Here is a 12,717-nt window from a genome sequence, read left to right on the forward strand (position 1 = left end):
GTCCTCACATCATCATCTCACCTCATCGCGATCACCACATCTCTCCGACGGACAGAATACAACTTTGCATTGTTCTACCTGACTTCACTGCTGCCTGACACTGCCCCAATGGTCCAAATCCCTCGGTGGGGGTGCACCCTGCCACACCTCCTGGTGCATGACCGCCCCAGGAGGGGGCATGGGCACGCCACCATCGAGTCCCAGCACGCCCGAGATGTCGGCCCAGAAACTGTCCGAGCCAGTGTACGCCATACTCATGTCTATGTCCGTGAACACGGGGAGGGGAGGGGGCGGCGGTGCGCCCGCGTCGGCTGCACTGCGCTCTAGACGCTCGCTCAGGCGCTGCAGTAGCTTGCTGCCCGAGGTTTGGAACATGGGCGAGAGGTGCACGAATTGCTCGTGGCAGGTGCGCACGAGCGGGTCTGGATGTCAGCTTGTCCACCAGAGCAGTGAGAGAGACCCTCGTGACGGGAGGGGTGGGGAAATGTGAGGAGTAAGCTTTCGGTGCTCGGCACAGCTGTCGGTCCGCCTTACACCGAGTGTTGAATTGCGCGGTTGATAGTGCCCGGCTGTCCTCGGTCTAAGGCACCACCATGAAAGTCGCTCGCATCGCTCGGAATTCCGGAATCCGAGCGGGCCGCCAAGCCGCCAGCAGGTATTCGGAATACTTGTTTTGCCACCCGTGCTACCCAATGTAGCAGGATGGAACGGGGACAATGATGAATGGAGGAAGTGTGACAAGAAGAGTGCAGTGTTGGGAGGGAGGACTTACCTTCTGGGGGCAGCGAGATCGCGGCGATCAACGCCGTGTGCAGGAAGAGCTTCGGCCAGAGGTGCAGGGAGCCTGCCCACTTGCCAGCAGCCAGGTTGAGGAGGTCGCTCGCGCTCTCGTGCAGGCGGTGTGTATCCGGTTGCGCGCACTGGTTCAAGTATCCGTCCACGACAACGAGGGCGACGTGGTAGTACAGGCTGATCAAGTCCAGGAGGAACTCGCGCCGGTGGCCGACGGGGAGCTTCGCGTTCTCCGCGTCTGTCCGTTAGCTAATCCGCTGGGACACACAAGTAGCAGAGGGCGACTCATGGAAAGGGAGGGAAGTGGACGCACGTTGTATCTCGTAGAGCCACTTGGGCGCCCAGCGCTCCAGGTCGTGACGGCAGTTACGCAGCACGGCGACCTCGGCATATGTCAGTGGGCTCGGGCCCGCCTTGCCCGTGAGGGCGGTCATGACGATGGACCTTGCAGTAGTGAGGCTGCGGTTGACGACGCCGAGTGCGTCGAAGAGCTCGTTAAGCGCATGCAGGAGGAGGTGGCTCGTCCGTCTGGCCGGCACACCGCGCGGCGGGCGGTCAGGCATGATCGGAATGGACAGGTGCAGGATCCCGTGCGAGACAGAGGTCATCTCGAGGAAGTCCCACACCCGCCTGTCGCGCTGGTTGCTCTGATTCGGCGTCGCGGTCTCGACAAACCCGCCATAGATGAGGCCGGCAGTGATCTCGTCTGCTTTCCAGAAGAAGGAGCGCGCGATGCCGAGACCGACGACGTCGTCCCACGTCTTCGGGACTGTGATGTAGAGCAGCCGGATGAGGGAGCGCTTGAAGAGCTCCTCCCACCGATCAGCCGGCGTGGACAGGCGGTCGCTGAACCGCTTCGCTGCGGCCGTGACCACCGCAGAGAAGAGGAGCGGAGATGGCGTAGGCTGCTCCGTCGACGCCGTAAAGCCGAAGAAGATAGCGAGCGAGTCGTAGAACCTGTACCCGTCAGTTACACTAATCTGTCGCGCGCAACTCACGACTCCCAGAGGATCGTCGCGTCGTCGATAGACACGTCGAGCGGATCGGGGCGCTGCAGTTCGTTAAGGGCAGGCTGGAGGATCTCGCGGAGACCATGGAGGTGGCTAGGAAGGACGAAGCGGGACGCGGACTCGCGCCGCATGTGCCCGTGTCCGTGATCGTGGATGGGGCTGCTCGAGCGGTGCCGCTTGCGAATGTGGGGATCGTCATGGTACTCCCTCGCCTCTCGCGCGTCGCGGCGTTCGCGTTCGCGCTCGCGTGCGTGCTCGCGATGCGCGTGGGTGTGAGAGTGGGTGTGCTCGTGCTTCATCTCGTCGAACCGGGGAGGGACACCGCTCTCAACCTGCCGCTGCAGCTCTGCGTTCGCCGCACGCACCGCTGCAATCTCCTGTTGCAGGTTCTGCAAGCGCATCTCGACGCTCTGCTGCCAGCGCAGGTCGTCGACGAGGATGGCTGCGTTTGCGCGCGGACGCACCACGCACTCGACTCCGTCGTCGCGGCATCTGGCGTTAGCTACTGGCCCACTGCTCGTCCTGGGGACCCCGGCGAGAAAGAGAGGGCGTGAGCCTCGGGCCAAGCGAGACAGAGGAGCCCGCACGACCCAGCGAACCTATCGACTCTCCGGAATCGGGATGGCCAGGTCCAGCGCGGGGCTGCGGGGTAGAAGGGGGGGCCGATGGACGGGGCATCGAATGACTCACCTTGTGCAGGGCTTGTCTGGGCCTCCGTCGCACTGTGGGGCGTCAGTGATGCGATATGAGTGTGTTCTCGACGTACCTTTAGTTTCTGCCTGCGGCAGTGGAGGCAGGCGCTGGTGCGTTTAGGTTTGGGCTGACCTGGGATGCCAGGTGGGTGGGCGGAGGAGTGCGCCACATCAGCGGTCGCACCTGATGGGCCAGGGGGTGCTGAGGGCCCAGCTGGAGCAGAGGGTGCGGAGGGAGCAGAGGGTGTGGCCGAGGGAGCCGAGTGATCGGATCTAGGCATTGTTGTTGAGGATGGATGAGATAATGGGATCTTGTCAGGCTTGGAGTCGTCGGCCAAAACAGCGAGAAACGAGCTGCGACGAGTCCCAAACGTGTGCTTTGCTGCGGGGTCTCTTGTCCACTCTGCGGGATCTGCGGGGGAAGCGAGGGGGGGTACAGTGGAAAAGGTCACCGCCGAGTCACTCGGGCTGCTCGAGTCACGTGCATCGCACTTTTGTACTCCTCTGCTCTCCCGCCCTCAAACACTCAACCTTCAGCGTCGGATGCTATATTTAACCCTATAAACGGCCCTCGTCGGCGAAACTCATCCCCCCCCCCACTCCCAGTCACCGCTGACCATGATACAACGCATGCATTCCATGGTCGCGACCAACTACTGCTCGAGAACAACGCGACCGAGCACCTCTGCGTCCTCCTCACTCAGTGCCCTCCGCATCAGAGATGTAAAGTTGTCCCCCGGCGTGATCTTGCCCAACACAACCTCGGGCCCACTCTCCAGAGCCGAGACACGCGCCTTCCTCCCGCCCACGCACAGGTACCCGAGCAGCGCAAACAAGACCCCCTCCTTGGCCTCGGCCGGCACCCTCGCTTCGTCAAGCGTTCTCACCCGCGCACACGGGAATGCCTGACTCAGCTCAGCCATTAGCACCGGGTTGCGTGCTCCCCCACCACATACCAGGAGGTCTGCTATGGGCCCATGGGTGCTCTCAACGTGGGACTGGAGAGAGCGTATGATGGACAAGGCCGTGAGACGGGTGACGGTCGCGACTATGGCGTCGTCGGACAACCCACGAGCGCGCAGGTCGGACACGATGCCCTGGCCCATGGACTCGGAGAAGACCTCGCGGCCGGTCGTCTTGGGCGGTCTTCGATGCAGGTAATCGCACTGCTCCAGCCACTCTTGCACGTAGTCCTCGTCGATGCTGTCCGCTCCAGCCAGAGCTCTGCGTCCGTCCGTGTCACACTGCTCCCGACCGTCACTCAGCGTCCGCACCGCACAGTCGATGAGCACGTTCCCCGGCCCCGTGTCGTAGGCGAACCATCCCCCCTCGGCGCCCTCGGCCCCCTCGGGCGGAACGACTGAGGCATTAGCCATCCCGCCAATGTTCTGGCACACTACGAGCCGGTCACTCCGCAAAAGCGCCGACTCCAGGATACCGCTGAGCGGGGCGCCTTGCCTCCCCACCGCGAGCTCGGCGGCACGAAAGTCGCTCGCGACGGTTCTGGCGTCAGCTCAACGCTCACTGCCGGGGAAGCAACTCACACACCAGTCCTCTGTGCAATGACGGCACTCTCACCCATCTGCAGCGTCGCTGCCCTTCTCTCTCCACTGGCGTACCCGCCCTTTCCGCAAGCGACCGGATGATGCCATAGTGTTTGCCCGTGGCTCGCGATGAGGTCTACTTTGCTCATATCCACACCCGACTCGAGCGCTGCAGTAGCGAACACGTCGCCCAGCTCAAAGTTCAGGTCGCAGACCTCCTCCAGTGTCGTTGGAGCATCCTTCTTGCACAGTGCCAGGATGCGTGAACGCAGGGAAGATGGGACTGGATGCTCGCTGTAATGTCCCAGCTTGATCGAGACGTCTGACCGATTGAGGGCCGAGATACGCACAAGTGCGACGTCCACGCCTGCCGTCAGTGAGCGAGTGTCAGTAGCGCAAATGGGCGTGACGCACCATCGACAGATGTCCCGCAGTTCAGCCCGAGCACGTTGAGCGTCGCCATGGTGTCGAGGCCATTTGAGGTCTGAGGCTGACACAGATGTGACAATGCCAAGAACCGGGCGATCGATCCAAGGCCCAGCCAGGTCCTGGGTCCTCGCTATAGCGGGCAGATTGCCGGGAAGGACGCCAGTGGAGGCCGCAGCCCGCATGGTCCGGCCTTTGTCCTTGATAAAGCTAGGAGCTAGAGCACCGCGTCCACATGTACCCCTTGCAATCCGCTGGGGAATGCGATGGGATAGGACAGCGTGGACTGCGGAGGGATCGACACCGAGGCTCCGAGGTGGATCTTCCAGGCACACCACGTACTCCAAGGAACACACACTGTCATTCCAGCTCGACCAGCTCCATTCCAGCTTCTCTGTACTCGTACTCCTGTAAACGGCGCTAGCCACCCTCCCTCTCCTGCGTGAGTCCGTAGAGAAAAGCCTCAGTCCGACACGGAGAACGCGGGCCAGGGTTGTTCCGCCGTCAAGATCCGGAGGTTGTCCGGAGGCTTGCCGACTGTGACGAGCTCCTCTCGCGCCAGCCGCACAATCATCATATCGATGCAGAGGCTCAGTTTCTGTTCGCGCACGGGCACACGCGCACGAGGGAAAGGGGATACGCCGGCACAGCATGAGTCTCGGAGCAGTCGTGGGTCAGAACTACCGGCGGACCGGCGGGGGACGCCGCGCCGAGATCCGTTCCACTCGACCCCAACTCTCATTGGTACTCCGTCTAGGGTTCGATATCTGCTTATCCACTATTCTAGATCTGCAGTGCGGCCCCGACGAACGAGCATTCGAACAGCGCATGCAGCACACACAGGGCACGCAGCGCACGTAGTATGGTCAGAGCGATGGCTCTGACGGCCCGGCCCACGTACTGAGCCTGGCCCGCGTCACATCAGGGCCGAACGGGCGCCAAGACTTATCGCAATATCCATAAAATCTTGATTCCCTTGGGTCACTCCGCGTACGCCGCGTACCTGCGTACCGTGCTGCGTGCCGCGCCGTGGACATGCCGAGGGTCTCCAGCCAGGTCCTCGATCGCAACCTCCACTGGAACCGCGTTCCGCGCGATATCTGTCCACCATGCACATGCCCACTTCCTTTCCTCTTTACTTCATACTGATTACCAGGAAAATTGACAAGCATGCCGCGTCCATCGCCGTTCCCGCGGCTATCCTAAGACTACAGTACCCGCTGTACGATCCGCGCATTGGGGTCGCTGTACGCAGCGCTCGCCCTGCCCTCTACTCTGCGTAAACTGGGGGAGCGTGGGGGATTATGGGCAGACCCAGCACACTCCGGGTCTTGCTGTGGGGCGAGCGGCCCCAGTGCCGGGCAGAGAGGAAGCTGCTGTTCAAGCTGGACCTGGTCATTCTCGTGAGTCCGAGTTCGATGGTACCCCCTTCCCTCGCCGTCAGCATCGTCTGCAACTCACTCGCACAATTTCGCTTGCGCCCGCTGTGCTCTGTTGCTGAAGCGCTCGCTCGCTCCGCTGGCTCCGCTCGCTCACGCCAGACCTACTCTTGTGTCTCGTTCTGGGTCAATTACCTCGACCGTGGCACTCTCCAACGCCTACGTGACGGGCATGAAGGAGGACCTGCACCTGCACGGGCACCAGTTCAATGTCGTCAACACGTGTCTGACTGTGGGATGTGAGTCAAGTTGGCGCGCGACAGCCGGCCCACGCTCTCCTCTCCCAGCCAGCACGGCAGGAGGTGGCAGCTTTTGCTGAGTGCTGACAGCAGACATCATCGGACAGGTCCCGCACGCGCTCGCGATCCAGGCCGTCCCGCCCCGCCTCTGGTTTCCGTCCATGGTCCTCCTCTGGGGCCTGCTGACGATGATAACCGCCGCCGCACGGACGTTCGCGCATCTCTGCGCGATACGGTTCTTCATGGGTCTCGTCGAGGCCAGCACATACTCTGGCACGCAGTACGTGATTGGGGCCTGGTACCGGCCCGAGGAGATGGGGAAGCGCACGGGTCTCTTCGCCGCGAGCGGGATGGCGGGCACCATGTTCTCGGGCGCGCTCATGGCCGCTATCAACTGCACGCTGGACGGGCGGAGGGGGTTGCCCGGGTGGAAGTGGCTCTGGATCATTCTCGGGTGCATGACTGTGCCCTTTGGGCTGGTGGGGTATGTCGTCTTCCCCGACTTGCCCGGGACGACGAGGGCGTTCTGGCTCAGCGAGAGCGAGAGACGACTCGCTGTCGAGAGGTTGCCGAAACCGCCGGAGAGGAGCGAGGGGCACAGGCTCGGCATGGATCTCGCAAGGAGAGTGCTGCTCAGGCCGGAATTGTGAGTCCACCACCACACCCACTGCGCACTGCTGACACTTGCTAGCTACACCCTGTCCCTGTTCTGGGTCATTGGCGGCGCACTCGAGGCCTTCAGCACGCAGTCCTGCATGCTGCTGTGGATGAAGGCTGTGGGCCGCTTCACCCGCGCACAGAACAACACGTACCCTCTCGGCGTCACTGCCGTCGGCATCGTCGCGACGCTCCTGACTTCGGTCGGCATAGACGCGAGCGGGAAACACATGGTGTGGGGTTTTGCGGCATGTGCGCTCCAGATCGCGGCGTGCGGGATGCTCATCGCGCCGCGGCTGAGGGATGGGGCAGTGTTCGCGGCGTACTGTGCGTGGACCCCGGTTGGTAAGGGTGTATAGTGCTGACCGACAGACTTGGCGGGCACAGCATACATGATCCAACCCGTGTGCTTCACGTGGGCGAACAAGATCCTCCTCCGGACCGGAGACGAGGCAGCGAGGGCTGTGACGCTGTATGCGATGAATGGCGCCTGCTCAGTTCTGTGAGTCCTCTTTCCTACGGCAGTGCTGATGCCAGGTTCGCCTTCTGGGGTATCGTCCTGTATCCCGTGCCAGACGCGGAGACCTTGTTTCGCAAAGGCACGATCGCCATGTTTGTCGTCAGCGGTCTGCTTGCCCTCTGGATCGTCGTCGTGTGGTACCTCGAGAAATGGGTGGTGCGGCGAGTCCCGCCGCCGAAGGAGGAGCCAGCGATCGAAATCGAGATCCCTGGGAAGGATTCCGATCTGTCGATTACCAAGGTGTAGAGTCATCAGTGACGATGATCATCACTCGCATGCGTGGTTGGCGGCACAGCAACCAGGAGGCTTGGGACACCTGGCCATATTATCAGTCATCAGAGAAGGTATTGGAACCGTCCATTGCACTTAGAACTCGCATTTGTACACTAGGGATCAGGGCATGCATGTAGACATCTGTATGTATATTGCATAGCGACTGCCTGTGCATCGGCCCTATCGGTCCATTATGTGACTGAGTCATGCACGAGTCGTTGTCAGCGAGGAATGGGATGGTAACTGCCCGCGCATGCGCTGAGCAAGCCAAGATCTCCCCCTCACCCAACTCGGTGAATACCCGAACCTATCGACCGAATGTAGCCGGTGTCTTCTCCCGGGTACAAATACCCCGAACTCAAAGCCATGATGACATCCTGATCTCATCCCAACCTTCTCATCACACTCACACACCCATCACCATGAGCTCCGCGTTCATCAAGCAGCTCGGCCTCAAGTATCCCCTGATCCAGGCGCCCATGGCGGGCGTGACCACGCCTGCGCTCGCGGCCGCCGTCTCCAACGCCGGAGCGCTGGGCTCTCTCGGCCTGGGGGCCGGCAACGCCGCCGCGGCACGCAAGGCGATTCAGGAGACACGCGCTCTGACGAGCAAGCCGTTCAACGTCAACTTTTTCGTACACGTCGATCCCTCCCCGAACCCGGCCCAGGATGCCAAGTGGATCGCCGCGCTCGAGCCCGAACTCACCCGCCTGGGCGGCACGCCGCCCAAGAACCTGAAGACGATCTACGCCTCCTTCGCCTCGGACAGTGACGTGCTCGACGTCGTGCTCGAGGAGAAGCCGCCGGTCGTCAGCTTCCACTTCGGTCTTCCGCCCTCGGGCACGATCAAGAAGCTGAAAGAGAAGGGCATCGTGCTCCTCGCGTCTGCGACTAGTGTCGACGAGGCCAAGGCGATTGAAAAGGCGGGATGCGACGCCATCGTCGCCCAGGGCTGGGAGGCAGGAGGACACAGGGGTATCTTTGACCCGACCGGGGCCGACGAGCGTCTCTCGACCCTCGACCTGCTGTCCAAGCTGAAAGCGGCCGTCAAGCTCCCCCTCATCGCGGCGGGAGGCATCATGACGGGCCAAGAGGCGCAGAAGTTTATCGACGCCGGCGCCGCCGCCGTCCAGATGGGCACCGCCTTTGTGCCTTGTCCCGAATCCAGCGCCGATGCAGACTACAAGGCTCTCCTCCTCTCTGCTCCGCAGACGCACATGGTTGACGTCATTTCGGGCCGGCCCGCGCGCTCCCTCGAGAACAAGTGGACAGCCCTCCAGGGAAAGCACGACGGCAGCGTTGCAGACTACCCCAACGCGTACGATCTCGGCAAGCAGGTCGTCGCCGCGGCCAAGAAGAAGGGAGAGAAGGGATGGGGTGTCTGCTGGTCGGGCACGGGACACAAGAAGTCGAGGGAGATGCCCGCTGCGGAGCTCGTTGAGACAATTGCCAAGGAGGCGGGATGGGCGTAGACTGGTAACTGGACTGAGCGCTGCTGACGGTACGTCGCGACCGTCCACCTCCGCTTGCCAAGACGGGAGCTGCTCCAGGGTAGCGACTGGAACGCCAGCCGCGGCGACATATACCAACACGAGCCGATGCATCACTACATGACAACATACTGACTGGGAAGGGCACGTTTAGGCCTACCGACTGACGAAGCAGCCTTACGAAGAGTAAGGGGGTGGTGCGTCCATGAGCGCCTCCGGTCCATCATCCTCATGTGACAGCCCGTGACGCGGAAGAAACTCCCAAACCACCCCCGCCTCATACCCTTTGCCCGTCACCATCTCCATCGCAAACGCGACAATCTCCATACGGAGCTCCGTAACTTCCCTGGGACTTTCAGGAGAAGCATTCACAATCCTAGCGGCGCGGAAGGCATAGTCGTCGAGGACGGGGATGGAGCGCCATCCCAACGGCTCGGGGGGGAAGCGCACCGTCTCAGCGTCGAGTTTGCCGGGATAAGCAACCCAGAAGCCGGGGTGCAAGTCGTCCTCCTCCTTCCGGCTCAGGTAGGCGAGATAGCGCGCAAAATACTTGATGCCCCAGCGCATGCGCTGTGCGGCCTCCTCAGCGCGCGCTTGCAGGGCGAGGATGCGGGGTCGCGTGCTGGGCTCGAACCGGATCATGGGGCCGGAGGCGACCGCGTCGCCCGTGAAGGGCAGTAAGGCGAGGGCGTCCAGCCCAGCTGCGGCCGTTACTAGTGCTTCCAGGTCGGCCTCGAGGGTTGTGAATGCCTTGACGAGTTCCTCGCGAGTGCACGTCGTTGTCTCCGTTAGGAGAGCCCCGCAGCTGCTGCACTTCCCGTCGTCCCTTGCCTCGTACGAGAAGGAGGTGAAGAAGTACGGCTTCACCTTGAAAATGCCCCGTTTGACGGAGCCCGGTGGAAGCAAAACGTGGGCCACCGTCATCGCCGCTACGTACTTTGGCGGCGCGGTCATGCGGTAGGGGACGTGTGCGGACGGTGCAACCTTCGCACAGAAGGCGATCGCCTGCTGCCAGTCCCTTGAACGCTTGATGCTGGGTGGAGTGGTTCTGATGTCGAGCTTGTCGCCGGGGGTGGAGCCTTTGTTGTCTCGCATACTGTTGGAGGGCGATGGGGCGGCTTGAGAAAGTGCTGCCTCTCTATCTTATACATGGCAAGAGCAAGCTAGCTAGGCTGTGCATGCGTGTGATAATCGTGATGGCTAGCGCCGAGGTTGTAAAGGTTTACCGACGTTGAGAAAGCAAGCTGCGGGTGGCAGAGCTTGGATTCTTCAACCCCAAACGGGAGCCGTGACTGCGCTTGTGCTCAGCAGAGTATGGTCTACTGACCAGCGCGAAGACTGTACTGCATGTCTAGAACGTGACATGACACTCATAAGTTTCATCAAGCTACTGTACAACTAGGAATACAACACTACTCGCTGCTGGCGCTGTCATAGGAGCTGCGGGGCGAGCCCCAGCCAGAACTCGCCCTCGAGCTCGCGCGCGAACTCGACTCGGCGCTCGAACATCCCGAGCAGCTTGCACAGGCATCCTCATAGCTGGGCGGAGCATAGGGTGGGGGCGGCGGCTCGAATCGGCCCGGAGTAGAGTACGCAGCCCCGCGCATCTTGGGCAGGGCCTCGAGGGAGAGTTCCGGATCAAGCCCCTTGAACTCGAGCATGTCCCACATGAGACTCTCAATGTCGGTGTACGCATCCTCGACCTCGGGGATGCGCTCGCCTTGCTTGGCATTGATGACCTTGGCGGCGCGGAAGGCGTAGTCGTCAATCTTTCCCCCGGGGGCGCGATGCGTGAGTGAGCAGCCAGGGAAGCGGACTGCGCGACTGGACGTGTCGAGTCCCGTCCGTGGCCAGCGGGAGGGCAGGCGACCCGCATCCTCCATCTCGGACAGGGCCTCGAGGTAGTCCCCGAACAGGTATGTGCCCCAGAAGAGACGGTACTGCGTGCTCTGCCAAACCGCCCTCAAGCGCGATATGGAGTCGCCGAACCGCTCCTCGAACTCGGCCTCGCGACCCGCTGGCGGCGAGGTGGGGACGTGGTACAGCACGTCCATCCCGAAGGCCCAGAAGCGGTGCCAGTCCTGCACGAGCCGGCCGAAGGCGGCAGTCAGCTCGGAGCGCGTGCAGCGTTGTTGCCGAATCGCGCGCATAGGCGATGCACGAGGCGACGTTGTTGTTGGCGTGCTTGTGGCTGACGCAACCGGGGCAAGCACGGACGCATCGGGGGTACTGAGCGCGGGCGGGGGCGCAGCCACAGGGGTCGACGCCGAGGTTGAGGGGGCGGATGTTGACGTTGAGGGTGCTGCGGGAGACTCGATGTACCCGGCATCCTCGTACACGAATGATGTCAGATACACTGGCGCGCGGGGACGGAACGCGTCCAGCAGACGCCGCGCGGCGCCCTGGCTGCTGCTGCTGGGCGCGGAGAGGTAGTATGCGACCGTGTCTGGGTCCGACGCCGTGCGGAGGGCAGATGTTGAAGGCGCGGCGGCAGGGTCCGTTACTCCGGATACAGGGTCGGCACGCGAACCGGAGGCACGAGCGGGGGTGGTTGAAGTGGAGGCGGAACGTGAGTGGCAAGAGGAGGGAGAAGGAGAGGAGGTGGAGGCCGCCGAAGTGGGGGCAGTGGTCGAGTTGGAACGAGAGTGGGAGTGCAGCGACAAGCTGAGCGAGTGGTGATGCCGGCGCACGACGTGTGCGCTCTCCACGGCAGAGTCGACGAAGGGCGACGGCTTCAGCACAAAGTCGGCGGGGTAGTGCCAGTGCGGGTACGCGTCGGGGTACTTCACTTTTGGCCGCGGGCGGGCTGCTGGTCCAGCAGCGAGGGCATTCATTGTTGTTGTGTTGGCGACGGGCGGCTCTGCCGGCTAGTTGTCGTCGGAGTCGTGTATGTCGGGGGAGAGGAATGGCTATGTCTAGCTCTGTGGTGGTGGCAAGTTGGGGGCTGGGCGACATCTCGCAGCGTAGTTCTTATGTATCGCAAGCTCGCCGCGTAGTTTCCCCGGAACGAGTGGTGCACTCCCTGGTTAACCTGAACTGCGGCGCCAACGCACATGCGCTGCTCCTCCTCGCGTCGCATTCCTGACGAAACGGACACACGAGATACCCACGAACCATACGATCCGATCTGACCGTTTATCGGTCCTCAGGTTCGCGACAGTAGCTTAGTCAGGTCACTTTGCCCTTGTTTTGGCCTTTAGTGCTTAGTCACGGACCCTGCCGCCGCATGCCCTTGGCATCATCTCCGTCTGCGTTCGACTCGCTCGCCAGATCTGCACCATCGCATACGTCGAATCGCCGCACTTTAGCTCAGTCAGCATAGAATGGTTGCCAAGTCGGAGGGGTCTGCATGCAAACCTCCCCCCGCGCCCTCCGCGGCCCGGGTCCAGAGCGGGAGCCTGTGCGAACGCCGCAAGCCGCAGGCCGACCGGCCGATCCAGAAGAGAGCACTCTGAGCTGCGCCAGCTGGGCCTTGCGTCGGCGCCTCCCTCGTTTCGTGCCAACTTGTAACACTTGGCGCGATCACATGGCCCGTGCTCCATGTTCTGCCGTAGTGCGGGCGTTACTATATTCCGCTACAGACTTTTCCCTAATACTGCAACGCCGAGTAATTCCAGGCACGGTCAGGCACAGCC

At 62.3% G+C, this 12,717-nt stretch overlaps 5 protein-coding genes across 5 annotated transcripts; 2 read left to right on the forward strand and 3 right to left on the reverse strand.

The window, feature by feature from the left end:
- Positions 1–84: 84 nt before the first annotated feature.
- A1Q1_06539 (uncharacterized protein) lies at positions 85–4,501 on the reverse strand (the record flags this gene model as incomplete). The annotated part of the gene is made up of 10 exons (XM_014321653.1): positions 85–422; positions 773–1,030; positions 1,106–1,749; positions 1,791–2,244; positions 2,309–2,524; positions 2,628–2,962; positions 3,149–3,399; positions 3,451–3,985; positions 4,039–4,405; positions 4,453–4,501. 10 exons carry the CDS (start codon positions 4,499–4,501, stop codon positions 85–87), a joined length of 3,447 nt encoding a protein of 1,148 aa, XP_014177128.1.
- Positions 4,502–6,384: 1,883 nt separating this feature from the next.
- A1Q1_06540 (uncharacterized protein) lies at positions 6,385–7,565 on the forward strand (the record flags this gene model as incomplete). The annotated part of the gene is made up of 4 exons (XM_014321654.1): positions 6,385–6,788; positions 6,834–7,126; positions 7,187–7,271; positions 7,325–7,565. 4 exons carry the CDS (start codon positions 6,385–6,387, stop codon positions 7,563–7,565), a joined length of 1,023 nt encoding a protein of 340 aa, XP_014177129.1.
- A 449-nt stretch (positions 7,566–8,014) lies between these two features.
- Positions 8,015–9,064, forward strand: A1Q1_06541 (2-nitropropane dioxygenase; the record flags this gene model as incomplete). The annotated part of the gene is made up of 1 exon (XM_014321655.1): positions 8,015–9,064. The coding sequence occupies one exon, from the start codon at positions 8,015–8,017 to the stop codon at positions 9,062–9,064; it is 1,050 nt and encodes a 349-aa protein (XP_014177130.1).
- Positions 9,065–9,259: 195 nt separating this feature from the next.
- Positions 9,260–10,177, reverse strand: A1Q1_06542 (uncharacterized protein; the record flags this gene model as incomplete). Its single annotated transcript, XM_014321656.1, has 1 exon — positions 9,260–10,177. One exon carries the CDS (start codon positions 10,175–10,177, stop codon positions 9,260–9,262), a length of 918 nt encoding a protein of 305 aa, XP_014177131.1.
- Positions 10,178–10,494: 317 nt separating this feature from the next.
- A1Q1_06543 (uncharacterized protein) lies at positions 10,495–11,916 on the reverse strand (the record flags this gene model as incomplete). The annotated part of the gene is made up of 1 exon (XM_014321657.1): positions 10,495–11,916. One exon carries the CDS (start codon positions 11,914–11,916, stop codon positions 10,495–10,497), a length of 1,422 nt encoding a protein of 473 aa, XP_014177132.1.
- Positions 11,917–12,717: the final 801 nt, after the last annotated feature.

The sequence above is a fragment of the Trichosporon asahii genome, assembly GCF_000293215.1.
Source record: "Trichosporon asahii var. asahii CBS 2479 unplaced genomic scaffold scaffold00075, whole genome shotgun sequence".
In the NCBI taxonomy this organism is placed as follows: domain Eukaryota; kingdom Fungi; phylum Basidiomycota; class Tremellomycetes; order Trichosporonales; family Trichosporonaceae; genus Trichosporon; species Trichosporon asahii.